This window comes from Clytia hemisphaerica, unplaced genomic scaffold (genome assembly GCF_902728285.1).
Source record: "Clytia hemisphaerica strain Z4C2 unplaced genomic scaffold, Clytia hemisphaerica genome assembly, whole genome shotgun sequence".
Classification (NCBI taxonomy): Eukaryota; Metazoa; Cnidaria; class Hydrozoa; order Leptothecata; family Clytiidae; genus Clytia; species Clytia hemisphaerica.
In genome coordinates this window covers 65,818-92,858 of record NW_027103721.1, presented here as the reverse complement: position 1 = coordinate 92,858, position 27,041 = coordinate 65,818, and the positions used below count along the sequence as shown (strand labels likewise).

The 27,041-nt window shown below is 36.4% G+C and overlaps 3 protein-coding genes across 3 annotated transcripts; 1 reads left to right on the top strand and 2 right to left on the bottom strand.

Moving 5' to 3' along the window:
- Window positions 1-1,585: 1,585 nt before the first annotated feature.
- Window positions 1,586-11,701, bottom strand: LOC136804310 (uncharacterized). The gene is made up of 10 exons (XM_067061016.1): window positions 10,463-11,701; window positions 8,912-8,945; window positions 8,258-8,395; window positions 7,768-7,835; window positions 7,439-7,498; window positions 6,094-6,160; window positions 4,791-4,985; window positions 3,782-4,048; window positions 3,086-3,306; window positions 1,586-2,141 (listed from the first exon to the last, which is right to left on the bottom strand). Exons 1-10 carry the CDS (start codon window positions 10,502-10,504, stop codon window positions 1,866-1,868), a joined length of 1,368 nt encoding a protein of 455 aa, XP_066917117.1. The 5' UTR covers window positions 10,505-11,701; the 3' UTR covers window positions 1,586-1,865.
- Window positions 11,702-15,669: 3,968 nt separating this feature from the next.
- On the top strand, window positions 15,670-24,515 carry LOC136804308 (golgin subfamily A member 6-like protein 22). The gene is made up of 13 exons (XM_067061014.1): window positions 15,670-16,018; window positions 16,565-16,834; window positions 17,883-17,956; window positions 18,259-18,316; window positions 18,740-18,820; window positions 19,722-19,850; window positions 20,285-20,359; window positions 21,133-21,227; window positions 21,565-21,639; window positions 22,057-22,209; window positions 22,993-23,091; window positions 23,307-23,397; window positions 24,342-24,515. Exons 1-13 carry the CDS (start codon window positions 15,743-15,745, stop codon window positions 24,510-24,512), a joined length of 1,647 nt encoding a protein of 548 aa, XP_066917115.1. The 5' UTR covers window positions 15,670-15,742; the 3' UTR covers window positions 24,513-24,515.
- Window positions 24,516-24,583: 68 nt separating this feature from the next.
- Window positions 24,584-26,985, bottom strand: LOC136804309 (synaptic plasticity regulator PANTS-like). Its single transcript, XM_067061015.1, has 4 exons — window positions 26,875-26,985; window positions 26,086-26,131; window positions 25,293-25,411; window positions 24,584-24,939 (listed from the first exon to the last, which is right to left on the bottom strand). The coding sequence occupies exons 1-4, from the start codon at window positions 26,947-26,949 to the stop codon at window positions 24,796-24,798; spliced, it is 384 nt and encodes a 127-aa protein (XP_066917116.1). The 5' UTR covers window positions 26,950-26,985; the 3' UTR covers window positions 24,584-24,795.
- Window positions 26,986-27,041: the final 56 nt, after the last annotated feature.

The window sequence follows — 27,041 nt, the reverse complement described above, 5'->3', positions numbered from 1 at the left end:
GAACGTTTTCACGACGGACAATTTTCCTAAGTTTTCCCAGATTTCAATCTTTGTCCTACTTTTTGCTTTTTCTGGACAACACTAAAATATTATTTTTACATGAGTGTTCTCTATTGTTATATTGTGCTGAATGTAACAAAAAATAGGTTTTCCTTTCCTCTTTCTGCGACTAATCTTGCTCCACACCCGTGTCAATCCAATGTGAAAAAGCTTGTGAATTAAAATTGATGATTAAGCAAACGATTTAAAAAAAATCTCATAACAGATCATCCATTCTGCACACACCACGGTTTGCTCTAAAGGGATATGGAAAATGTGACGGAACCACTGTGAGTGAACGTGTGCCATGCGCAGAGAATCATAATCTGAGCGGAGATTACGTCACCACTGACATCATAAATTAATATAACCCGGCACTTATGACAATGTAATACCGCGTCTTTTTTTTGCTCTAAAGGTGGAGGCCTGGTAATGGTAATTTCTCTGATATCGTGATATCGTCGTTCACATGACTAAAAGCTCAATCTATCTAAATAGTAGTGCCTTACAAAATCAATAGTTGCCTTTAGTGTCATACTTTTGATACGAATGTAGATTATAATTTAAATAACATTTTAATGGTCATTCTGTATATATTTTTCGTGTAAACAATATTTCGACCTGCTTGGTGCAGGTCTTCGTCAGGTCTAAACAATACAAACGGTTGAAGGCGCTACCTTGACTTTTTTGACGTCAAAAAAGTCAATGTAGTGTCTTCTCGCTAATGTGCGAGAGCATTGGCTTCCAAAACTTAGATGTCACATACTGACCATCGTCTAAATTAATTATGTGGCGCCGTCTGACGGAATTGGATTTCCAATCAATAGTTATACTCCAATTTTATCTTTTAAGTGAATATGCAAACGCTCAGACCATGTTCAGACATTACGGTTCCGTATCGTTCCGAAACGAAACGGTTCCGAAACAAGCGAGAAAGTCATAATTAAAGAACACTCTTGATTCGTAACGGAAACCATACCGGAGCATCATCCTCGACCGGAGCGGCATGAAACCGTAACGTCTGAACGTGGTCTCAGTATTAGCCTGTTGCTTGCACTCTGTTTTGAAAAGGGTTCTACATTAAAGGTAATTTAGTAAAATAGTACCCTTTAGCTTTCATATTATGACATATTTTCAGATCATCGTGAAATTGAATCTGATGACATACAATATAATTGGAGTAAAAACATTTACTTTTTTTCGCGCAAAAGATTTTTCGTAAAAAATTTTTAAGAATATATTTTCTATGATATATACAACATCAAAATCTTAAAAAACCTAGAAAATAAAAAAAACTTAAAAAATGTAATGAATAAAAGTATTGACATTCTATAAAATAGTACAATAGAAACGCAAGTGTAGTCGAGGCAAAAGTGTTTGAGAGAGAGCTTTCCTTATAAACCAGTGTGAATCTTAAAGGCCGAAAAAGGTAATTAATAAGAAATTCTTTGTGGAAAATCCAGACTATTTCCGTCCATTGTCATCTAGGATAGATACAGTCAGCCCCCCCCTGCGGATACCTTAAAATAGAAAATAGTACCTTGAATCTCGTTTATTTTTTGATTTGACGTGTTTACACATTTTTTCAAATAAGCAACTCCAATTTTCGGGTCAGAGCTGGGATTGCTTAGCATTCTAGCTCATTTTATAAAAAATTGCTTTGACTTTCCCCTGATATTATCCAAGCATTTTACGACATTTCTATCCCAGCGTCTTTTCTCTATCTTGACCTGGCTTGAACTATCTAAGTATAGCAATGCACTAAATTGAACCAATAAAAAAAGAAATGACGTCACAATTTAATCATCATCAACCAATCACTGTCTTCAAACAACTCTCAATGGTTCTTCACCTAAAATCAATCCCATTAATTTCACAGCATCATCCTCATCTTGCCGGAAAGATTTCGGAAATTTACAAAAAACCCGGTTACGGAAAATATCGGGAACCTCGTCTTCTTTGACTCCATCGAGAACAATAACTACGTGTGGTGTCTGTTGTCTTTCTTCATAGAAAAGACTCTGAACGAAATGGAATTCCGTATTGACTTTACAAACATCGGAGTCGGATACATTGCTCGGTGTCTTGGATGTGTTCAATGCCTGGCAAACATGAAAATAAATTGGTGAAGTCATTATACAGCTGACTAGCTCTCTAATTCGATTACCAAGAGGCCTCGAATTACATGTTTTTTTTATAAGCATTGCACTTATAAGCATATCTAGGCTCAGATATGGGGAAAAATTAAGCATATGGTAAAGCATTGCTTGAGCCTACAAAAAATATTTTTTTCCTGATTTTGACTTTTTTTGGCTGGAATTTCACGGATTTTCAGTATTTCCCTAAATTTATGCTTTAGATTTAAGCATCCCCTCAAGCATTTTTCAGCCTTATCAAGCTTTCGAACTAAGCATCTCTGAGCCTGTTTTCGGATTTTTGTATGCTTATATAAAAAAAAACATGTAGAGAACGATTCGAATTATAGAAAAGATTTTGTGATTTTCCAGCTGAAGGGACTGATGTTTCTGTTCGAGTTATAGTCGAGGTTCGAATTGAAGTGAGTCAACTGTGAAGAAGAATGTGTGGCCTTATAACTCTTTAAATGCCACGGTCCTGACTGAATGATCAATTCGCTAGAAGACAGAATAAAGTAAAGCAGGGCCAAATTTGGACGTTCTTGGATCACTCGTTGACAAAAAATGGTCAAAAAACGGTCAAAATTAAAAAAAAAAATGTCTCACTTATGGAGCCTTTGATACATGGACATGAGATTAGAGTGGATTGAGTGAATAGAATTTTCATACCTTCAGATAATTGGGAGTTAGGATCAACCAATATTTTGTTTAGCGAATTGTCTTAATCTATAGGCATAGTATACGTCTTAAAGTAATGGAGCCCTTGATACACGGACATGAATTTCCATACCTTCAGATAATTGGGAGTTAGGATCAACCAATATTTTGTTTAGCGAATTGTCTTAATCTATAGGCATAGTATACGTCTTAAAGTAATGGAGCCCTTGATACACGGACATGAATTTCCATACCTTCAGATAATTGGGAGTTAGGATCACCAATATTTTATCAGTATTATTAATGCTGTAAGACAACCAGTTAGCAAGGCCACCACGAGAATTGATGTCCACCTGACAGAGAAGATCAATGATGCATTGTACACCAAATGAAGTGATATGTTGTGCCATCTCAAGGATCTTCGTTTCTCGGTTCGTCTCCGAAAGATAAGAGATGTAGAGCGATAGTCCGGTAGCTTAAAATAATTAGGGGATAATATTCAAATTATAATCAATTACCATTGAGCTTATTGTATAAACCCCGAAAGTTACTCAATCCCGGCCAACCAAAATCTTTAATCGGAGTTTTTTTGAAAGTGGTACCTAAATGGTAAGCACTTCTTAATAGCGATGTAAATGCACCGAGAGCGCTAGATCTACGTTTTTTTAAACACTTGTGATGTGGCACTGTTTGTGGATACCACTTTGAAAAAATTAGGTCTAAGATAATAGCTTAGTCCAGGGGTTTGTAAAAGCCAGTGATTGGAAAATCAATATTGACAAAATTAACAATAGTTAAAGATATTAGATTTCTAAAGTCTAGATCTATGATACTAACCTTGGCTTGACCCTTGGAGATTTTAGGCAAATAGAGACATAAGCAAACATTACCAAACCTTATCTCAGCTGACTGAATTAGTTTTAAGATTTACGATAGGCAAATCAACTTACAAATAGACACCGATCTATAAGGATGTTTTCGCGAGCTCTTCGATCGTTTGTTTAGGATAAATGCCAATATAACAATACTGAGAATTGAACCACCACATATCAAAATGATAACCCAAATTTGCTTCATCGTGATTGGTTCATTTAATTGGTCTTCGCCGAAGAAGTTTTCGTTCTTATTAATGCTTTTAACTCGACTTCTTGATCGGAGAGGCGTTTTCCCTGTCAGTAGATCATTGAACTCTTTTTGAAACTTTTCTCGATCGTATTCTGTGAAATTCAAGGTAAACATTCTTTATAAGAACAAACTTTATAAGAACATAAAACTTCGATGGCCAAAATATCAAGAACAAGTTAAGAACGTTTTATGGCTTTAGGGACTTTAAAACAACTGATTTTTTTTAGAAAAATAGACGAAGTTATCCTAATAATGAGGAAAATAAGAACACGTTAATGTTAAGAACATATCTAGGCTTAAAACTAAAAAAGTTACGGTCTAAAAAATTTCGGATGTTCTTATAAAAAAAACGTGCACGAATACACGTATTATAAGAACCATAAAAATTTTGTCATATATTTTGTTATGATATTTTTTTAGTAGTTTTTGTATTTAAAGGAGATAATCAGTGCACGCTTTTTTATCTATAAGAACAATTTCATAAGAACACTAGGTAGTCTCAGATTTAGGCCCTCAGAACAATGGCTCAATTGTTTGGATCAATAAAAATTTAAGAGCAATCTTAGACCCAGCCGAAATTTACTGGTTCTTACAAAACACAAATGTGTAAACTCTTAGCATAGTTTTAAAAATCCAAGACCCATACTTTTTTATCAATTTGTTCTTAGGTTCAAGCCTTGGCATTTATAAAGAAAGCGTGAGACTTTTTAAGCGATTGTTGTACTCCCGAGGTAAAGTCCATAAGACTCCAGAAATAGGCTAGACAAAAGAGAAACTCGAGAAAGGCTGAGCAGAGTTGAATCAAGCCCTTCGCGCTTAAAACTTAAAAAATACCTCTACACTGATATAAGCAGACTTCTTTCTCAACGCGCGACGAGGTGGGCGGGCACATGTTATAATGTAAGGTATTCCTTTGTGTATCATTGGTCACACACTTTCTCTCGATATATCTTTCACCAATATCAATACATTCTGTACCACGATTGTAGCAGTTTGACCACGAACTCCATTCGGTCCACGTACCGTGCTCTATTGAGAAGAAAGGTCACAGGTATCTTAAAAAAACACTAGATGAAGCTACTCTGTGTTTCCCAAGCAACAACATTTGAAGCAAAATATCCACGATCTTTCCTGACAGTAGACAGTAAACCTAATTATACTTTTCCAAGCTTATAAGTAAGAAATTTCATACCTCCATTATATTGTAGTAACAGAATTATAAGTAAGTTAGTTCTCCATAGTGTGCAAGGGGGTTCCAGGTCCCACCTGAAAATTCAGGTCCCACCTTATCTTAAAATTCCCACCTTCAGCCCAGACTCCCAGATCCCAGCTAAAAACAAAAAAAATATACTAATTCGAGGAACAAAACAAAATTTCTTTACCGTAATATGAAGATGCAATATATTACATATGTTTAACTTTCCATTTGCCTATGACCTACATTAGGGGTAGAAACCAATCAAGTAGTCAGACGGCTTAGAAGTAAGTTTGAGTCGTTAGATATAAGTTTGGCATGAAATTATGGCTAATCCTCGAATAAGAAGTTTTGGGGAAAATTTGTCCCGATAACTACAGTATTAGTATAAATAAGTGAGGATCGCCTACAACCATAACTGCTGGGAGGGAGGGAGGTAAAATATTTCATCCTGTCAGCTTTCAGTTAGAGCGTCGACTTGAACAGGGAGATGTGATGGCCATTTTGAACATGACGTCACATGGCTATTAGCAAAGTAGACTCAGTTGGCGGAGGGCGGCCATCCAGCCATTTGAATAATGTATATAGCGCTTATCAAATAAAAGTTAAACCGCAATTTAACCTGTGTTAAATCCAAAATATATTAATATGTCTATTATATACATTTATGAAATATATAAAAAAAATCATAAAATCTGAAAATAAGAAATTTTACCTTAACTTTTTCCAAAACACCCAAAGTCCCACCTAAAGAAATTAACTCCCACCTTAACTTGTTTCTCCCACCTAAAACCTGGAAAACCCCAAATCCCACCTGAAAATTTTCGACCCAAATCAGCAAAACCCCCCCCACTATTCTGGGGGGGGGGGGTGCACACTATGTTCTCAGTCCCCCAAAATATTTCCTACAACGGCATTCAAAGAAAAAAATTGTGTACTCACTAGGACAACCACCAAATTCCTCAAAATAGAAGTCAAGTGTTTCGTTGATCGCTGGATGAGCCAACACCTTGAATGAAAAAGAAAAGGGCGATTAACCCTCGATTAACCCTAAGACGTCATCATTTTCAAATACTTTTTTCTAATTTTTCAAATTCACATTGTCAACACGTGTCAAAATTCGAAAATGATTAAATAAATGGATTTTAGCTGGTTTTTATGCCATGTTTCACAATAAAGTCATAAAACCTGATCTGGACGACCTATGACCCTAAAGATTTGCAGCTACTCTTAATAAGATTTTATTAAAAGTCAGAAAGTATCAAGTCATTTTAAAAATTTTTCTCAGAGATATACACAAAAGAACTCCAGTGTGGTAGATTCTACCATGGGTTAGCAAAATATTTTAGAACTTACTTGAACTAACTAATCTTGATTTCGGACGGCCAATAAATCGCAAATTAATAATCCACTTATGGGACCGCAGAGTGTAATTGGCAATTGATATATATTTAGGGTGTGCTTTACAAGTGCTCTTCAGATCAACATAATCAATTGACTTAGGACCACAAACACTCGGATTTCTCAATGTTTAACAAAATGGAAGGATATTTTTAAGTGGCGCACAATCCAAATAAAAGAGAAATTATAATGAAAACAAATAAACAAACAGTCTATCATAAACACTTAACATCAAGGTTCCTCCCTCCCTCCTAACTTTAAAAATAAACATATCTTAGAAGCACGTATCTGACATGATATTATTTTACGTGTTTTCCAAAAAGATCACTATTTCTTAGAAAGCAAGGAATCTTAAAAAAAGTCGAAAGTTTTCGTGGGTTCCCTTGAGCCTCAAAATTATATTCTAACCCCGTATAACCTGAACACCACCATTCGATGACATGATTTATGAAGGTGTTTGATGACCCCTGGGAATGTAGGTGTCCCCTAGTTGAAAAATATTTTAGTTGTGAAGACACGCGTTATAATGGAATACAAAACGGGAAAATGTAGATAGACCTTTTGTACTGCACTTGGAAAACTTTTACAGAAAACATTTCCTTGTAATTTTGTGTTGAAGGCATTGGCAAAACTTTTTTACAAGATATCTCGTTTACCCCTCTGAGAACAGGCTAAAATTAGATAGCGGCATCCATTTAAACTATTAGCTCATCCCCGATTAAAGGGAGGGTTGTTCCAGCCAAAGAAAGCGAATAACTCTACTTCGTCTTAGGGGACAAGTAAATTACAGAAAGCAGCAATCGTGGTACGTCTTATTGTACAGTATTGGGTATTCCTTGCCCGAGTTTTGCCGTTGTTTAATCAATTTCGATTAAAAAGCTCTTACGATTCCGTAATAATCGTTGTCTTCCTTGAAACCGTCCGATATATGGTATGTGAACTCGTTCTGTCCGAAAAAAAAAGATAGATTGATGCAGTACTGGTCGATTAGGCAGTAAATATAGTTGTGCTGTATACAAGGCACAAACGATTGTAATCATCGGGTCGATGAAGAGCACTGATCATAAGGGAGCTCAAACCAGATTTGAATGAGCACATATCTTCACCCCCCCCCCCGAGAAGCCTTAAAATCTTCTTAACTTGTTCTTATAAAAACGGGTACAAGAAGTAACTTATTTGTAGACCAAAAACGTGGACAAACACAATAAGAAATACCTTGGTAGTATTTATCTGAACTCCAAATTCGTCGACAGGTTTCACGTGGATGAAGTAGTAACTGTTCCCTGTGAAGAAAGAAGATAATGCCATTTGTAGTACACATTTTTTATAAGCAACCAGGTTGCTAAGGCTCAAGCCCTGAAATTTGCCAATTTTTTTTACTTTCTCGTAAAGTGAAAGTTTTTTAGCTTGGCAAACCTAAAAACATGATAATGTCATGGGTGTTCGAATCAAATTTTTCACAAAACGGAAGTGGAGTTGCTTATAAAAGCAACCAAAACGCTATAGCGCCATAAGCCATGTGCCTTAGACTTGTAGATACGCGCTTAGTTAATTAGGCTACATTATATGGAAAGGCGAAAAAATTAAGAAAATTCCCAGATTTTAACTTTTTATTTCGCAATCGGGGAAAAGATTTTGGTAAATAGACGTCACCGAAGCTTTATGTTTTTATATAGTTTGTTCTTATAGAAAAAATGTGTAATACCTTTAATAGGTTCCCATGTGATCTTCATATAATATGATCCATTGGGATATCGTGGACAGTGGATGTTCAATCTCAAATCTTCCAGTGAGCCATCGTAAAACAAGTAATCTTCCTCCACACTCGCTTTCAATTCGTCCGCTAAAGAAGAAAGTAAATAGTCGCGGGAGAGAGAAAGGAAGAGAACACTTGGCTTGAGTACACGCCTTCTCACAGACCCGGTATGATTTTTTTATCCAGTGGGGGCAAAAATTATGGACTGAAACTCGATGGTGATTGATATTTCCCTGTTTTTATAGCTTGGGATTTTGATTCCATTGTTTCAGGTCACAAAATCCAGTAGGGATGGAAAAAAAAAGTACAATATATTGCAGATTTGTTTATTTGACTATTTTCACCGGGGACGAAAACTGGAGCATATAACTTTCCACTGAGGACGATATTTTTGACAATGGGAAGTGGGAAGGGTTCCTAGTGGAGTAGGTCTGTGAGAAGGGGGAGTTTAAAGGGGGAGTAAAAAGAGTTAAAAAATTATTAAAAATACAAAAAATAGCCGAGGTTCAACAAAAATTCATTCCTTCTTACAAAAGAAATCTAGAAAGATTTTCCAACAATTTTTAATGTTACAAAACAACGTGAAAGATAAAGACGACTCACAAGTATCAGCCCAAACTTCACTGATGGTAAAGAGCTAAAAAAAAATATAGAAAGAAGCAAATGTACTAAAGTCTTCCTATATTACTTGGGCAACATTTTTTATGTTTATGGGTCAAGCAAGGTTAGGAGGAAATCAACAGTCTGAATTAGTACGAATAAGAAGATTAGTGAACATTATCTAATATCAAGAAACTTTGTTTTATTTAAGTTCCTTGTAATTGTAATCAAAAAATTTTCACAAAAATTTTTAAAAGGAAATTGTTTCTTTTGTTTTATTGTTTCATGTTTGAGGCACGTGCCCATCCGAAAATGTTTCATTCGAAAGTTGAAGGGTGACGTCAACGGGTAATTAGTACGTATCCACAGCTGTCGAAGCTTGATAGGTTAAAAATAATTTCGTAATTACGGTGAAGTACAGTTGACGTTCTCTATTCGATACGCTCCATTATTCGATAATATTGAAAGTCGCCGTCAACAAGAAACTCTCATAAACGACGCTCCCTTATTCGATGAAAATCCAATTCCCCTTGAAGATCGAATTAGAGAGCGTCAACTGTAAAGGACATCTATATTCAGAAAATCTGCCGTATAGTATCTTCACTTTCTGATTTGAATGTGATGGCGCTGCAATAGGACTACACGTTTTTTTATAAGAACACCCAGAATTTTAAAGTCTTTGGATATTCTTAACTTTTTGAGTTTAAACCCTAAAAAGTCATTAACATGTTCTTATTCTCGCCATTTTGTGAGAATTTTTGTCCTTTCTCCTAAGAAATTGGGTGTTCACAAACCTTAAAATGTTCTTAACTTGTTCTCAACATATTGGTCATAGAAGCCTTATGTTCTTACATAGTTTATTCGTACATAAAAATCATGTACTCCTCCCCTGTTTCGCTCCATCAGAATCATTAAAAGCAAAAGGTAGTCGAGTTCCCGCTTCTAGAAGGACATCTAAAATGAACCCCAACGTGTAAACTGTATCTAAACAGAGTTACTTGATCTTAAATCCCTTTTAGTGGCAATGACTCCCAGGGGAGGCACTTATACACTTCGGTGACGTGCCTCTGGTCAGGGTTCCTGATAGCTCTAAATTAATCTGACAGGGTCCGCCAAATTTTATACCAATTACAAGTTCTGTTTCTGGCAAGGTTGATTTTTGGTTATTTTGGACAATTTTCAGGGTGGAAATGAGAGAATATTTTTATTTTTGTTCTGACAGGGTCCCAAATTTACCAAACATTCATATCTTACACGGTCCGCTTTATAAAGTCCAGCGGCACATCCAGGTCGGCCGTCAAGGTCACTTCCCCCACCGGGATATGGAACCCACTCATTTAGCGAGGGTGACACTACGGATAATTCCAGTCCAAAAGGGAAAATTTACTGTCAGAGATAAAGAATCACTTATGAAGTGTCATGCCCCGTAGAGGCAAGAACATTTCATTTTTTCTCATTTCCACCCTGAAAATTGTCAAAAATTACCAAAAGTCGACAATGTCACATTTTGAAAATTCGTAAATTTGGGACCCAAATCAACCAAAAATATTTTACCTTAATCAGGATGACGATGCAAATCGAGATAAATTGATTCATCGTCAATCCAAAAGCTGCAATATTGATTCTCCAGGATCACCGAAATAATCAAAATGTTCTCTCTGGCCTGGTTCTTATCTCGTGTAGCTTTTTTGAAATTCGTTCAAAAATGAGTAAATATTTCCTCAAAACAACTCTCCGCTCTCCAAAAGTCTCCAAATGGCAATATGTGTAAGTTGAATGAGTCTCCGGAATCTTCGAAATAATAAAAATGACCTATCTCGTTCTTGTCACGTATGTCTGTTTTGAAATTCGTTCAAAAATGAGTAAATATTTCCTCAAAACAACTCTCCGCTCTCCAAAAGTCTCCAAATGGCAATATGTGTAAGTTGAAGGAGTCTCCGGAATCTTCGAAATAATAAAAATGACCTATCTCGTTCTTGTCACGTATGTCTGTTTTGAAATTCGTTCAAAAATGAGTAAATATTTCCTCAAAACAACTCTCCGCTCTCCAAAAGTCTCCAAATGGCAATATGTGTAAGTTGAATGAGTCTCCGGAATCTTCGAAATAATAAAAATGACCTATCTCGTTCTTGTCACGTATGTCTGTTTTGAAATTCGTTCAAAAATGAGTGAATATCTTCCTCAAAGCAACTCTCCGCTCTCCAAAAGTCTCCAAATGGAAATGTGTAAGTTGAATGAATATTCTTCGGTGAATTTAATAGATTGTTTCTTTCAACAAATTATACGCAGCGGTAACAAGCGGGTGTGAAATATTTTTTGTTTTTCTCGTTTATTATTTGACTTTGTCAGCAAATTTTCAATTTTTCACGCCTTTTGCTCGTGGGGAAAAGTCCCTCTGGGGAAACGAGGGAAAGCCTTTTTACCAAATCAAAAACCAAGCCATCCTCAATCAACCAACAACCAAAAATACAATCCAGGAAATATTCAATCAAGTAAAAAAGTTATATAAAAATATTCAATTTTTAGGGCAAACTTCCGTCGAAATCAAGTATCTAACCAACAAAATCCTTTGTAAAACACAAGTATCTTTCGCTCTATACACCAGATATGCAAATAAACCAAGTTTCCGTCGAAACAGCAAAAAATATATAGAAAAATAGAAAACAAAATCGATTTTGAAAATAATATACTACTAGAGAGCGTGAGCTAATAAACTTTGGAAACTTCTCAATGTTTAGAGTGCAAAGGCGTAAAAGAAATCTTATTTTTAATGAATGAATGAATGAATACTTTCAAACAAAAGGCGTTGTAAATATTATAGTTGAAAGTAGGCTACGTCATATCTTCCTTCGTTTCGAGCGTAAAACTCCTACTCTTCGGGCTATGAGCACTGCTCTTGTTTTGAATATTGAAATTCTCCAGATAAATCGCATGCGCACTGAGGTTTTAATGAAACAATAGAGAGTTTCGAAACCTAAGCCGCCAATCAGCTGTGTTTTAAACATTCTTTTATTTAAAATATCTATTGATAAACATATTTTGTGAATGTTGTCTATTATGTTTAAACCTATTAATAAGCAATTCCCAGTGGGGGTCACTAGTGGCCGCCTATAGCAGTGCCTATAGACCAAGAGTAAGGCCTAATAGCCTGGATCTGTCTATTGTGTAGACTAAGTTGAAAGGGTTGTTTACAAGTAAAGCTTTTATGTGAGCGTACAATGAAATAATTGTTTCAGCGGTGGCTCTTTGAAGGAAAGGGGCAGTCATTTGGCAGGGGCGCTAGTTTCTTATAAGAACATACACGCTTTTTTATAAGAATATACTTTATAAGAATGTCATGATGAAAACGGAAAAAAAACTATAAAGAATATGCTAAGAATACCACCATCATGGAATTTAGCAACTGAACCTAAGAATGCCATTTTTAACGCATTTTAACCTGTAGATTGCCAATTTCGATCTTAACCTAAGAATACCGTAAGAATATTTTTGGATGATTTTCGCCAAAAAGTTAAGAATATCCATGATGAAATGAAAAAACACCATTCTTATAAAAAAAAATATCGTATCGGAGCTTCATATCAAATAAAGGCAGCGCTTAAAGGAATAATATTTTGAAAGACGGGCACACACAGACTCAATATGTAAGGCACGTAGCTCCAGGCTCCAGCGGAACCACCGTAAAAGTGGGGAGGCTGAAGGCTCAAAATGAGATGAAATTTGCTAAGAAGTTGATAAAAACATCTCATTTACTTAAAAGTGGAGAGGCTAAAGTCTCCTTAGTCTACCCGCTTCCAGTTTGTTTATAGATATTTTAGTACGCCATGAGAGAAGGCTTTTCTAAGTACAGTAATAATTTTTAGAAGAGACAAATTGGGCCATTCCAGAAAAAAAAACATCACCCCCTAATGGATGACACCAATTTTTGAAATAAATTTTGGCACGGAATTCCAGGCAAACTTTAAAGAGAAAGTATCGGAATTCCATGAATTTTACTTAATTTTGCATTAAAGTATTGGAATTCCATGGAAATTCCAGACTATCTTGAAAGCAATTTGCTACGGAAATTCCATGTCGTCCATTGGGGGGGGGGGGGGGGGGGGGGGGTAACGAATAAAAACTGGAATGACCCATTCATTCCCTCCTTGATCCATGCGGTTATATAGGTCACGAAGTTGTTCTTATAAAAAATGTACTTCAAAAGAGATGGCAGTCTTCGTGAGAAAAGTTTCGATATTTCTTTCCTCAGCTGGTTCATTTGTTCGCGATTTAAAATAATTCAAAATCACAAGAAAATAATAAAAATATCAAATCAAAATCAAATCATTATTTTATATACTAGAATCCTGATAAATAGCTGGAAAGATAAAATATCTATGTAATCAAATAAAATGCAAAATAAATAAACTAACACCTACTATATCAAACCCGTCGTCTAACATCGAAGCCTTATGTTCTTATAAACAAGCGATACTTTTTTGGACATACCTGTTTATAAAATGAATGATAAAAGTTTAATGAAAGCAATGTAGAAACAAAAACTGAATAATTTGAAATTTGGCAAGTTGGTGCCAAAATGTTTTTTTCGAAAAATGAACTTTTTCATATTGAGCACAATTTAATTTTACGTCTTTGTATAAAAAAATCAGGAAATACTAATGAACAGATTTTTCAAAGAGTTCAAAAAACCCTATAAGAGGCCCCCCCAGCGGACCCAAATTTCACGCATTCACGCAAAAATTTTTCGCAATTCACGCATTCACGCAAGTTTTTCTCGAAATTCACGCAAACCCAATTTTTTGGGAAATCGGGGAAATTTTCGGAAAAAATCGGGGAAAATGTCAAAAATAGAGGTCTTTCACATTTCGCTAAGTTACGTAATTTACGAAATTTCCGCCATTATGGAGTAAAACGTTCGATTTGTATAAAAAAGTATGACAAGGCTGTACTCGAGATATTATTCGACCGGATCTGGTCATGCAATTGAGAAAAACTTAACTCATTAGTGATTTTTTCCTGTAGACCTGACTATAAAACACCGTGTTTGGTAGCGTCATAAGAAGCCCCCAAATAGAAAGTGTTACGTAATTTTTCAACTTTAATCACATGCCATCACGCAAAATATTTGATTCTTCTAACTTGTCACAATCGATTGGAAAAGGTGAAGCTTCTGCAGTTAACGTATCGCGATAGTAAGTGAAAAGATATGCGCCGCAGGCGAATTTTTGTACAAAAAATAGCTTAACCATTATCAAAAATAGGTCAAACAAACTCGAGTATGACACCATGATGCTTAGCTCAGGGGTAAGGAGGTGCAACTATGGTTTACGCAGAGAGGAAATTTTTGCATTTCTGTCACTCGCGTTTGGCTAAAAGTGATCTCTTTAACACCATTGAAAAAGAATGTAGTCTAAATTCGTTAGAGGCAAGGCACGATCGCTTGATAGCTTGTAAAATGAGGTAAAAGAATGAACATTTGTTGCGAGCGAAGCGATCAAAAAATCTAAAAAGAAAGGTTTTAATCAGGGCTCGCGAATTAATTTCCTGGAGGGGAGGGGCCGAAAAAATAGTGACAAGGAGGCGCAACCATGTTTTGCGCCGACAGGAGAAAATTTCTATTTTAACCCCCAGAGGGTGCTTAAATACGACTCCATTTCGGACTAATTTTGCCAAGAAATCAGGTTATCGAAAGTCTACATCATGGGTAAAAATTTCTTTGAAATAAGTTTCTTTTTATTTGCAAAAACGTGGTGAAGTCATGGCCGCCTCCTGCCCCCAGTGGCTCTGGCCCTGGCTGGCCCTGGCCCTGGATCACTCATCATGCGTAACCATGGTTTTATCTTAAACAAACACTTTCAAGGGGGCAAATTAGAGTTATTTAAGATTCGAGGGCCAATACATTGTTGACCCGAGCAAAAAAATCTGGAAGTTTAAGGTGTCTAGATTGCTAGAAAGCGCATCTAAATCATGAATCGTTTTATAAAATAGAGAATTTGAAAGTTGCTGATTTTTTTGTGCTTGAATTTCGGATAGGTGCGCACCTTGGGGTTTTCTACAAACTGTGAAAAGGAAAAATTCACGCGTTCACGCAGAAAACAGGGCAGATTCACGCATTCACGCAATAGAAATATGGATTTTCACGTTCACGCAAGTTTTTTCAATTCACGCATTCACGCAATTTTTTTTCGATTTTCACGCATTCACGCAACCAAAAAAGCCCATTCACGCATTCACGCAAACCACTGGGGGGGGGGGCCCTATAACAACCCGAAAAATGAGCTTTTTCATATTTTTTCGAAAATCGGGCTCCGTCACATTTTGGTAGTCACCATTCTGCCCCTTTGTACCAAAAATCATAAAATTCCTATGATTTAATCCCGAGAAAGGTTGGTAACAGACGAACGAACGGACAAACACAGGTTAATTTATAGGACCTCTAGGTAGGTCAAAAAAACGTGTACCAACCTAGGCACCAAAATCTAGTTGAATAAAGGGTTAAAATTGGGTTAGGACCCCGCGTCATCTGGTTACCATCACTGATCTTTATAAACCCAGACCACTTTCAAAAAAAAAGAACGTCCGATAAAGACTTTGTTTATCCAGGATCGAGGAATTCTGCCAAAGGTTTATATGAATCTCAGTGGTTTACTCAACCTTCGTTGATATTTTTAATGAAAGAAAAATGATGATGGCACTCTAGAACTCCCAGAAAAAATTGACGTCACTTGGAAAACAAATTGACGTCGAAGACATTGCAATGCAATATCACTTTCACTTTCATATTTAACGTTTTCCGCAACTGGCCAAGTCACAACACACAAAACAAAAACGAAAATGACTTGCCATAAAGAAAGAAAGTACTCTTCATTACAAGCTTCTATTCAAAGCTACGCAGCAGAATACCAGTTATCTATTGATGGCATCAAAAAACAAATCTCGGATGTGAAGAAGGACAATATCTCCTACCAACAAAAGATCACCACTCTTGAGAAAGAATTGGAGATACAGAGAGGAGAGAAAGATGTTTTGATTCAAGAGAAAGATAAATTGAGAAAAGAAAAGGAAGAAATTGCTGATGAATTAGCAGACTGCGAAGACAGCTTGCAAAAGGTATTCTACATTTTCCTCCAAACTAGCATTAGTTTAATACTGAACTTGCGAATTTACGATTATCAAGCGTGGACTGAGATTATTCAATAGAAATTCACAATTTGTCTCACCGGTCAAATTTACACACCATTTCATGCAAAAGTGGAGCTTCGCAAAAGTAAAAGTTAAACTTCGTTAAGTTCGAGTTACAGATGACACCCCCTTCTCACAGACCCGGTAGGATTTTTTCAACCAGTGGGGGTAAAAGTAACGACCGAAACTCGGGGGTTGATATTCCCATATTTTTATGGCCTGCGAATTAAATTCTGTTGTTTTCAGGTCAGAAATTCGATGGATATTTAGAAAAGAAGAGATTGGGAAAGTTAGCAGAATATTTTGCAGCGAGGATTGGTTTACTTGATTATTTTCAGTGGGACAAAAATTGGAGGATAATTTTCCACCGGGGATATCTTGGCTAGTTTTCCAGTGGGAGGGTTCCCAGTTGGTCTGTGAGAAGGGGGGTGTCAAATGAGACGCTTTGGTAATATTCCTTTTATCTATTTACAGTCCAAACAAGAAAACATAATCTCTTGCGAGTGTAGTTGTCGTCTACAAGCTGAACTTGAGATCTCACAACAACGATGTTTCGATCTTCAACAAAGATGCGAATCGATAGATTACGAACTGAAACACATGGAACGAAATTTTCATGGCAGTATACAAGAACAGAAAAACATGGAGAATCGTCGTTTGTTGGTTGAAGAGAGACTACAGGAGAAGGTTGAAGAAATGCAGAAGATGAGAAATGATTTCTTCGAAGAAGCAGAATCAAGAAAGGTAGAATAATTTCTTAGTTTCCAGATTTAGATGGATCTATTTTTGAGGCTGGTCTCCGCTTGCGCGCGCTGCGATTATATCTTCTGGCTTCAATCCTTTTTGTTTGGAAAAAAAGATTACGTCATAAAAATGTACAGTAGCGCGCGCTCGAAAAAAAAGTTGAATACATTTCAACTTTCTTTAACCGTTATACGTCAGATCGTGCAAAAGGAGTTGCTTCATTTTTCTTTTGACCATTAACGTGGTAGCTTTTCCAGATAAAGTGCGATCGCAGCGCGCGCAATTGGAGACCGGCCTTAAGTTATTCGTTTAACGGAAACACCCGAAAGCAGCCAGAATTTGACCATTGTCTGTTACTAAAATTAGAAAGACAGTGGTCAAAATCCAGTTTTTTTTTCGAGTACTTCTGTTAGAAAATATGACGTCATTTTGACTTACACCTACCAATAATAGTCAAGTTGTAAATGCGCTTGACTCCTGATCAGAAAGCACCAAGTATAACGATCACTGTAGCAAATCTTAAAGGTTAAGAGTGACATCGTTTGCTTAATACTCATCAATTTTAATTCACAAGCTTTTTCACATTGGATTGACACGGATGTGGAGCAAGATTGGTCAGGAAAAGGAAAAGAAAAACATTTTTTGCTTATATCAGCATAATATAACAGTGCCGTAGCAACTGGGGGGGGGGGGCAAGGGGGGCTATGCCCCCCCCCCCCCCAATAATTTTTTCAAAAATGGTTATTTTGCAAAATGCAAAGTTTTTCTTTTTTAATTTATCATAATTGTCTTTATGTGCATGTTTTGAGTGTATTTTTAAGCAATCTAGAATTCAAATTTTCAAAATTTCCCCCCTCGGCCCAAACCATGGTTGGTCTTCGCGGTGTCACCAAACTTCAGCCCCCCCCCCCAATATGAAAATGCTTCCTACGGCACTGTATAACAATAGGGAGACACTGTCCTGATATGAAATATGTGTTTGATATGAAACGGGAGAACTTATGTAAAAATACAACCTTTAATTATCGTTTCATTTCTTCTTTGACAGTTGGAAATGGTATGTTTGGAAAGTAAGATTAAAGCTTTGGAAGATGAAAGGAAAGAAATGGAATCAAACTCAAGGTTGGTTATCGTTTCATTTTTTTTAAATGGCTGATACCCACCGAAGGGTTAGAGAGGAATTTGCGCCGCTTTTAGAATCGCGGATTGAATTAATGCTATCTTTGTTTCACGCGGCGTATTTTTCAATATGGCGTTTGCGTGAAAACCACGCGGTTCATGCGTTTCAGATAGACATAAGTGGCTTTATTTCCCATCCAAGAGTGCATACCCCTTCTTTGTCTCTAGCGTCTGACAGCTGGGAAACAAACATTCAACCATCCTTATTCCATTTCAAAAAAGTTATTTAATATTCATTTTTGCAGTTCTTTAGAAGATAAAGTAAAGACACTGGAAGGGAATCTGAGCGAATTAACTACAAAGGTATGTACAAAGTGTTTGCCACTCGAGAGATCTTATTCCTGTTCGGGCTAGGGTTTGAACACACCACTCTTTTCTTAACAATATAGCTTTTACACCAGTGGTTCTGCCTTTGATAGTGCTACCCTATGTTCACTACATAACATAAAACTCAAGGGACTCAATAACGATAAACAAATAAAGCACTCGAAACGCTAGAAGTCTAGCTGATAACGTAGCTTGATAACAAGAGATTAATTATACAAAAAAACTTTGGAGTAAAAGAAAGAACATGATCATCCTAACATTGATCACCGACAGTCGTCGTAATGATGATCCGGCTAAGGCTTCAGGTACAAGTAAGTAGATTTGGTGCCCCTAAAAATCTGTTTGAAATATTGAAAGTTATACATTTTCATTGAAACTTAGACATATTTTTCTCTTAAGAACGGTGAGCTTCGGATGACCAAAAAGAAATTCAAAGCCTTGGCGAAACGGTTGACAGAGGCCAACACCAGCAGTATTGAGGTAAGTCCATAAAACTACAATTCCCCAAACAAATATAATGGGACAGAAGAATTCTAACTATTTTTGCAAGAAAAAAATCTGTCCCCCGGACCCCACTATCAATGTCGAGTCGCGAGGACTTAACACTGACAGTGGGGATGGGGGCCATGTGAAGTTTCTCAGATATAAATTTGGCGATCGTAGCACAAAATTTCTAACGTTTTTAAAACGTTGTATCTGCTCTTTACGTCTTTACGTAACCGGACGGTCAAAAGACGGTCAAAAGACGGTCAAAAAAATTCGTTCAACTTGAAAAAATTTCTTGCTTGGCCAGATAAATTTGATCAAAAAAGTGAAAATGCAAATTTAATCAATAAAATTAAATTTCTAGTTTTCACTTTCTTTATCGAATTCGTTCAAGTTTGAAATTTTATGAATATTAACAGATAATGAAGTCAATTGCAGGAGTATGTTTACTGTGGGGCACGGGAAGATCTGGAATAATTAATCCGTGTCAAGCCTACTGACTCATATTACAACCCCTATACTTTGCTATATCCATCATCTTTGATCGGACATTTGAGAAATTTAGTTTCTAAAAAAGTTCGATCAAACTGTCTCCAGGGGCTTATAAAGAGAACGACCGTAGTGGAGTGATAGCATCCGGTGCGCAAAGTTGCGGGTTCAATCACCGGCCCGGTCATACCAAAGAAACTTAGGACAAAAATGGAATTCAAAGCCTCTCAGCCAGATGCTCAGCATTTAAGAGAAGGATCAAGGGTAAGGGGAGAAATCAAGAGAACAAGAATGACGCCCCCTACCTTCGGGTAGATAGCTATGGAAAGAGGAGCCTCTGAATGAGGTCGCAGACTTACTTACTTACTTGCGGTTAAGAGAAAGTTTTTTTTCTTTTACCTTACAGAAGATCAATTCACTGGAGGAAAAGATTGGAACAATGAGTGGCGTTCAGGAAAAGAATACGCTTCTAGAAGACCACGTGACCCGTTTGAAAGATGAATTGAAAGAACGAGTTTTTCGTGATGAAGCCAAGGTCTGTTTCCATTATACACTCTTTTTCTTTTATAAGAAAAATTTTATTAGAATAATGAGACTCAAAATCGCCAAAAAGAAAACAAATTAAGAACAATACTGAGCCTGGAATTACTCAATTTCAATAAGCAGTAAGTAGTAAAAATGAACAGGATAAGAGCAATTTGAGGCTCAAAGTGCAACCGAGGCCTCATCAAAAAATCTACTGGTTCTTATAAAAGGAAAAAGATGCTGATATATATATAATCAAGATAGATAGCTATCCCTATCCATCTCGAAACTTTCAAACAAACTGAATAAATTACAGTGAAAGTCAAACACAAAAACCTACATTTTGGGCATGCTTCTATATTTTGTTGTGCTGACATTGTAAGCTCTACCAAAGTAGTGGTACCTCGAGCCTTTAAATACGATTCTTTTCATTGCAACCAACAGGATGGTCAAATCAAACAATTACAAACACAAACTATGGATCTTGAGAAAGAAGTCAACGACAAAAATGAAGAAAAGGTAAACTTAGGTCTGGCTTGTTTTTAGTAGGGGGTCAACCCTTGAGGATCTCTAGCATCTTTTGTGGGACTCATAACCGCATGTTGGTTAGGTAAGATTTTGAAACCTTATTGAGAGGTGGCCCGTGAATTAAGCCTGACAGAAGGTTATGATACTGTATGATATGATATTTTCTCATATTTAAAAATTTTTAAATGTCAGCTATCGATATAAAACCAAATATGTTGAACGGTGAAAAAGACATAGTGTCCTTCAGGGTCTCTTCCCCCCCATACCTAGAATGAAAATTTTCCATTCCCCCTCCTCATTTTTCCCCACCCTGCCTCCAAAAATTTCTCTGTCCCCCCCCCCCTCAAGCATAAAAAGCTGTAATTTGATGAATTTAACGCTTATTGTTTTCCCTAAGGTAGTTCTAATTCAAGAATAAATGGAAAGGATGGTTGTTTTCAAACCGTAATATTGCTGGTTGAAATAAATGAAAGAAAAACTAAGCATATGCTATACACCCAATTGAGCGATAGTAAAACCATGTTTTTCAATTTTGAATTGATTTTGGTGAGTCCCCTCCATGCCTAGAATGAAAATTTTCCATTCCCCCCCCTCGTTTTCCCCCACCCTGGCTTCAAAAAAAATTCTTTCCCCCCTATACGTCCTTTTGACCTCAAAACCCATTCCCACCCCTGAATCCAGGGGGGGAGGACACTATGCAGAATGCAGCTATTATATAAAGCGCGATGACATTGCAAAAACGATATCCAGATTTTTATTTTCAGAACAATTTAAAAGAAGAAATGACAAAACTAGAAGAAGAATCATCTAACCATCAAAAGTTCATCAAAAAACTGGAGAGTGAAGTCAAAAGTCTTACGTGAGTAACCAACTCGAAAGTTCGTAGAGTAGCCTAAGCAAAAACCGAGTTTACCGTCAGGTTCTAGACAAATCAGAAGCTAACCGTCTCCGTCACTAAAAAACAAAGACATATACATATACTCGCTTTTATAAGGTACAAGCAATGAAACAGTTTTTGAAATATGGTGGTCATTAAAAACCATGCTCACAATGTTTATCATTTCATCGTATGCACATCAAATGATTATTTTGATTTTATGAAAATAAAATGAAGTTGCTTCTGTGTTTGAAATTTTTATTGAACTCAGTCAGGAGGATCAACCAATTTGATTAATTTGGTGTTCCTTTTCTCCTAGAAAACAGAAGGAGAAATCATCATTGAAATTTGAAACTTATTTGAAAAAGATGGAGCAAGACCTGGAAATGACTAGGTAAGTGATGGTGGAAGACTGAGTACAAGCTCTTTCTACAGAAAGAGGGACAACACTTTTGGGTTCAATGTTAAAATTCTTCCTTTTCATTCGAAAAAAAATTATTACGGTATTACTTCGAAACGCCCGGGGCGTGTACAAGTTCTTCCTACAGAGAGATGACTGAGGATAGAATGTACAGTAAACCCTCACTTATTCAAACTTCTATCATTCGAATCTCTCTATAAATCGAACTTGTTTTCAGTTCCCTTCAAGCAGAAACACCCTCTCAAAATACTTTCTGTTCTAATATTTCTCTGTAATTCGAACAAATAAGATAACCTGTTCGAGTTCGAATTAGCGAGAGTCAACTGTAATACAATGAGAATAGGTAAGATGTTGAAATTTACGTTGACGTTTGTTAACTTTTAATTATAGAGCTGAATTGAAAGAACGTCGTAAAGAAAATGCATCGTTACAAGAGGAAAGTCTGAGGAAAGAATTCGATTTAAAGGAATTGAAACAGAATGAGAAACAATTACAATCTATTGTCAACATCAAAGAAAAAGATGAAGTTGAGAACCGTGAGAGGTAAGAGTGAAATTCGAATTGCTAAACAATTTTACTTTGCAGAAATTCATGACATGCACTATTGCATACTTTAGGCATACAAACTTTCACGAGCAGAAACTTTCACGAGCAGAAACTTTCGCAAGAATTTACGAATCTTTTGGCCCTTCCTAGAATTTTTAAAGACATTTACATTCGCGAAAAGGGCCAAAATTCGCTAAAATCGCGAAAGTTTCTGCTCGCGAAAGTTTGTACGCCTAAAGTAGTCTTACATTACATCACGGACCCAGCAGCTGATTGGTTGTACGTGACGTAAAATCAGTCAATACGTCACTTTCAACCAATCAGGTGTTGGGTCCGTTGAAGACATTGCAACGGTGCATATCATGAATAGCTTAACAATCTTACCGGATCCAGTACAGTTTAGACGAAATTTAACACCAAGAGTGCTCCAAACGGTCATGATTTTGAGCTTCAAATGGTTGTATTTCCTTGTATGTTCAAGCAAAGGTTATGTGGATGGAAGTACACCTTTTTAGCTCAGAATTTCATACTTTTCCCATGGTATCAACCATGTTTGTTGAATTCAATTTTTGAAAATACTTTTGTTTATTCGAAAGCGTCTTTTATTCAAATCTTTCTATAATTCAACTTTATTCCCAGTCCCCGTCAAGGAGAAACCCTCTTAAAATCTTTCTATAATTCGAATCTCTCTGTAATTCGAACGAATAAGATTCCCCGTTTGAGTTCAAATTAGCGAGAGTCGACTGTAGTTGATTTTTACGGTTTTTTCTATTATGGTAGGCTTCAAGATTTGAGGACAGAGATAGCAGTTCTTCAAGAGAAACAGAAAACACTGCAACGACAAGAAGAAGATAAGAAAAGACAAGAGATTGATGAAAGGTAGGGTTGAAATTTTTTCATAGTTCACGGAGTGGCCTTTTAATGATGGTTCTTCGAAATAGCTAAAACCTTCTAACTGCAATCGAAATGCTCAATTCAGACATCTTAATGGTTAAAGTTCGCATTCCTAGATGGCATTCGTAAGAAATACTATAAATATTTGGCAGAAGATCGTATCCGAAGCCGTGGTTTTATACTTCTCTATTTCTTCATAGTAACAAGATGCTGAAGATGGTTCAAGAATTGAAATTGAAGAGAGAAGAACAATCAAAACTAGGTTCTCAAGTGGAAGATCAAAACGATACGGTAACTTTCCATCTTTTATTGTCTAAAAATTTCTGGTTTCTCTTCATCACTGAATTTTTAAGGAGATCTTTACGTCTCGAAATCTTAATCGAACTCAGAGAAAAAACCAGTGGCGAAAGTTAATCTTTAGGCCAAAATCAAATAGTAATAGCCGCATTCGTTTTCACAGTTCAACAAATCTTCAGGGCCCGGTTGTTCAAAAGTGGATTAGATTTAATCCCGATTACCGCTAATTTAATCAAACATTAAGCTAATCGCTCGCCAATCCTCTTTTGAACAACCGGGCCCAGGCCATTAAACCGCTCTTTCTTTATATTGAGAAACTCATTCCCATACAATAACCTAATAGTATTCACAGGTCTAAATACATTCTTTACATCAGACCGAGGTACTGGGAGAATAGATTTTGAAATAGATTGAGAATTTGTTGACACTAATAAAGTTATCAACTGTAAGTTGTAAAGCAAGTAACATGGGGATATAATCACGTGAACTATATCGAATACATGTTTTTTTTTTATACGCATTGCACTTATAAGCATATCTAGGCTCAGATATGGGGAAAATTAAGCATATGGCAAGCATTACTTGAGCCTACGAAAAATGTTTTTTTCCTGATTTTGGCTTTTTTTGACTGGAATTTTACGGATTTTCAGTATTTCCCTAAATTTATGCTTTAGATTTAAGCATCCCCTCAAGCATTTTTCAGCCTTATTAAGCTTTCGACCTAAGCATCTATGAGCCTGTTTTCGGATTTTTGTATGCTTATAAAAAAAAACATGTAATCACATGTTTTGACTGCATTTATAAACTTTTGCAACCCGTGTATTGTTGCTTTCGGCTTTTAGTGACCGAACACTGACGATTAAATTCTCTTTATAGAACTATAGAAAATAATATTGTTTAGAAGCCAGATTTTCAAAACAATTTTTATTCTCCTCTAGATTCGTGATTTAGAAATTCGCATGAAAGACACCGAATCTACATTACGAGCAGAACAAATCGAAAAACAATATTTACAAGAAGAGCTAGAACGTATGCGCGAAAGGAGTGGCATGAACACTGCCAGAACTTCTACTAGGAATTCTCCTAGACAAATCACCGGTGCACCGTAATTTGATATGATTTGATTCTAGCCGTATTGATAGGAATATTTATTACGGAAAAAAATCTTTAGACTTGTGAGTGACGTACACTGTGAGATTTTCTTTTGTCATTTTTAGATCTTTTTTTGTGTGATTAATAATTGTAGAAATATATTTTTTTTAGAAAAATAATACCACTTTCTTCCCTTGTAAATAAAAGAAAACAAGTTCTAGGTACCTGGAGCAATGTTTTGTGTATTCAAGCCACCAACGAGCTGAGCCATTAAAAGTTTATCTCCATCATATCAACCAATCAAACCGCAGCATTTTCAGTATTGTTCTTTTTCCCCCAATCAGCGGCCGGATTTTCACGAAATTCCCACACATGACGAGAGGGTTTATCGGTGAAATTTTCTTCTTTGTCTTTGATCTGTTGTTCAGCTTTCAATAAATATTGCTGAAAGTTCAAGGGAAGAGAATTCACGTCTTGATTTTTACGACTGTAGAAAATTTGGTCAACAAGCAATCATATTGATCATAAAAGGTTAAAAGGTTATAAGTTAAGAGGTTAAGAGGTTGAAAGGTTAAGGTCTGGGGGCCACTTGAAAAAATCAAAATAAAACATTTGAAAACTGTAACACGAAAAGTGTTACAATTTGATGAGAAAGTTACTGTGGTTGCCCAACCTAAAATGACGGAAAGTTTATCAATCAAAATGCAACTTTTTTATGTTTTATTTTGATGAAATTTGTTTCAAGTGGCCCCAGACCTATACAGGCAAAATTTGCTAATGCATCATTCACAACCCACCTTATCTTCATCGTGGTCCTTGAACTTGTGCGAAAAACATCTTTTGATACACTCCTTCTCAAATTCACATAATGGAAATTCACCGTAAATGTAATAGTGGCGAAAATGATTGCCAGCAGCTGTAAAGGAATCGTCAAACAAAATATTAGACCTCAAATCGATCTCAGGGGCGGACTACTGTACTATTACTCTGTACCAGAGTGTATCTCACGATTATCATAGCGTAGTACCTCTACGACAATGAATTTTGAAATTAGCCGTAGATATCGGGTCTGTATAGACTACTGTACTAACTACAATAAACATTGAAATGAAAAACACTGTCGCGGAATTTTATTACTAAAATGCGATATCGTAGGCCTGTACTTAAGATTTCACTTGCATGGTTTGCTTGGCAAGTTATGTACAGGCCTATGGTATCGCACTTTACGGTCAAAATAAACCCGTGCATAACCTAGCTATTAAGCCGGTTGGCGGATAATTTCACTTTCTCAAAAACTATAAAAACTTAGATGTGCTTCTTTTATTTTCCTCTGGGTTTAAAGTCGTGCGTCCGCCAACTAACCCCGTCCACCAACCAGCCTATCTACTCTACTAGTCTACTAAGCCCAAGGTTAAAGCAGTTAGCAATCTTTATTCAAATAATACAACAGTCTTGATTGGGAAGCTTCCATGGCGTTTTAAATATTTAGAAATTGATTAAAACGTCATGAAAGTCTCTCACATGTTTATGTCCATTCCCCCGTCGATAATTCCTCACTTGAAAAAAGGGCTTTACAAAATAATTGCTTACATGTGCATTTTCTCCATCTCCAAATAAAATCGATGCATCTCATTGGCTGAAAAAAAAGAGAAAAAAAGTAAAGACTTTTTACAAAAATCTGACGGTCATTTTAAAGCTTAATCATTATTCTTGTCTAAACCTTAGCTTTAGAGAGGTCAAGTATCGTTCATAACTCGTGATAAGAAGGTGGTAAAAGATTGTATTTTTATGCGAGGCCTTGTCAACGTTTAGTCTGTAGAAATGTTTGCCGTGGCACGAACAGAGGGCTACAAGGAGCCCATTCCGTGGTCAGATGCCAGAATGTCATTTACCATTTCGACCACGTTCGCACGTGACGGTTCCATTTCGCTCCGAAACGAAATGAACCAGTTCTTGGTTAAATTGAATTTTTCTGTCACTTTCTAACCAATAGCATGGTTTCATTTCGTTTCAGAGCGAAACAGAGCTGTTGCGCTCGAACATGGTCTTAAGGTCAGGTTTAAATTGAACGCACGGGGTTTAGATATCATAACATAGATTGCTTTAGTCAAGAATCACGTAAAATTCCAGAAAACCACAATCAAAATAGAGGCTGTTCTTACAATGCAAAGAATAAATTAACTCAGGGTGGGGTACTTAGGCAAGTGAAGGGTACGGGTATGTACCGCCCTTTAGGGTGCCTTTTCGGAACCTGGAAGTCCAAATAAAGGTTTGAAAAATAGGAGAATCTTTTGACTCCAAAAACATCGAAATTTGGTCCAATAAGGGTCGTAAAATTCACGAAATCGGGTCAAAAGTGTAGTAGCCCCGGCAATATACCTTTGGTTCTGTGCTGTCACTCGAAACATCTTCATTCAAAATACTTTCATTTGTGGACGGTGGTGTTTCGCTCATTGCCTAATATCTCATTTATTTTTATTGATTTTTTAAAGTACTGAAATATTGAAAAAATAGGTTATCAGAAATGAATAAATTGTTAGAAAATT

Bases quoted from the DNA above. Each gene is read 5' to 3' on its own strand.
- LOC136804310 (XM_067061016.1), bottom strand. From the start codon at position 10,504: ATGAATCAATTTATCTCGATTTGCATCGTCATCCTGATTAAG. The intron at 4,049-4,790 runs GTATTTTTTAAG...TGAATTTCACAG, and splicing joins CTGCTTATATCAGTGTAGAG to AATACGATCGAGAAAAGTTT. The intron at 2,142-3,085 runs GTATGGAAATTC...CATGTTTGCCAG, and splicing joins TAACTCCCAATTATCTGAAG to GCATTGAACACATCCAAGAC.
- LOC136804308 (XM_067061014.1), top strand. From the start codon at position 15,743: ATGACTTGCCATAAAGAAAGAAAGTACTCTTCATTACAAGCTTCTATT. The intron at 16,835-17,882 runs GTAGAATAATTT...CTTCTTTGACAG, and splicing joins AAGAAGCAGAATCAAGAAAG to TTGGAAATGGTATGTTTGGA. The intron at 18,821-19,721 runs GTAAGTCCATAA...TTTACCTTACAG, and splicing joins CCAACACCAGCAGTATTGAG to AAGATCAATTCACTGGAGGA.
- LOC136804309 (XM_067061015.1), bottom strand. From the start codon at position 26,949: ATGAGCGAAACACCACCGTCCACAAATGAAAGTATTTTGAATGAAGAT. The intron at 26,132-26,874 runs GTATATTGCCGG...CTTTTTTTTCAG, and splicing joins GTGACAGCACAGAACCAAAG to CCAATGAGATGCATCGATTT. The intron at 24,940-25,292 runs GTGGGTTGTGAA...TTGAACTTTCAG, and splicing joins AGGACCACGATGAAGATAAG to CAATATTTATTGAAAGCTGA.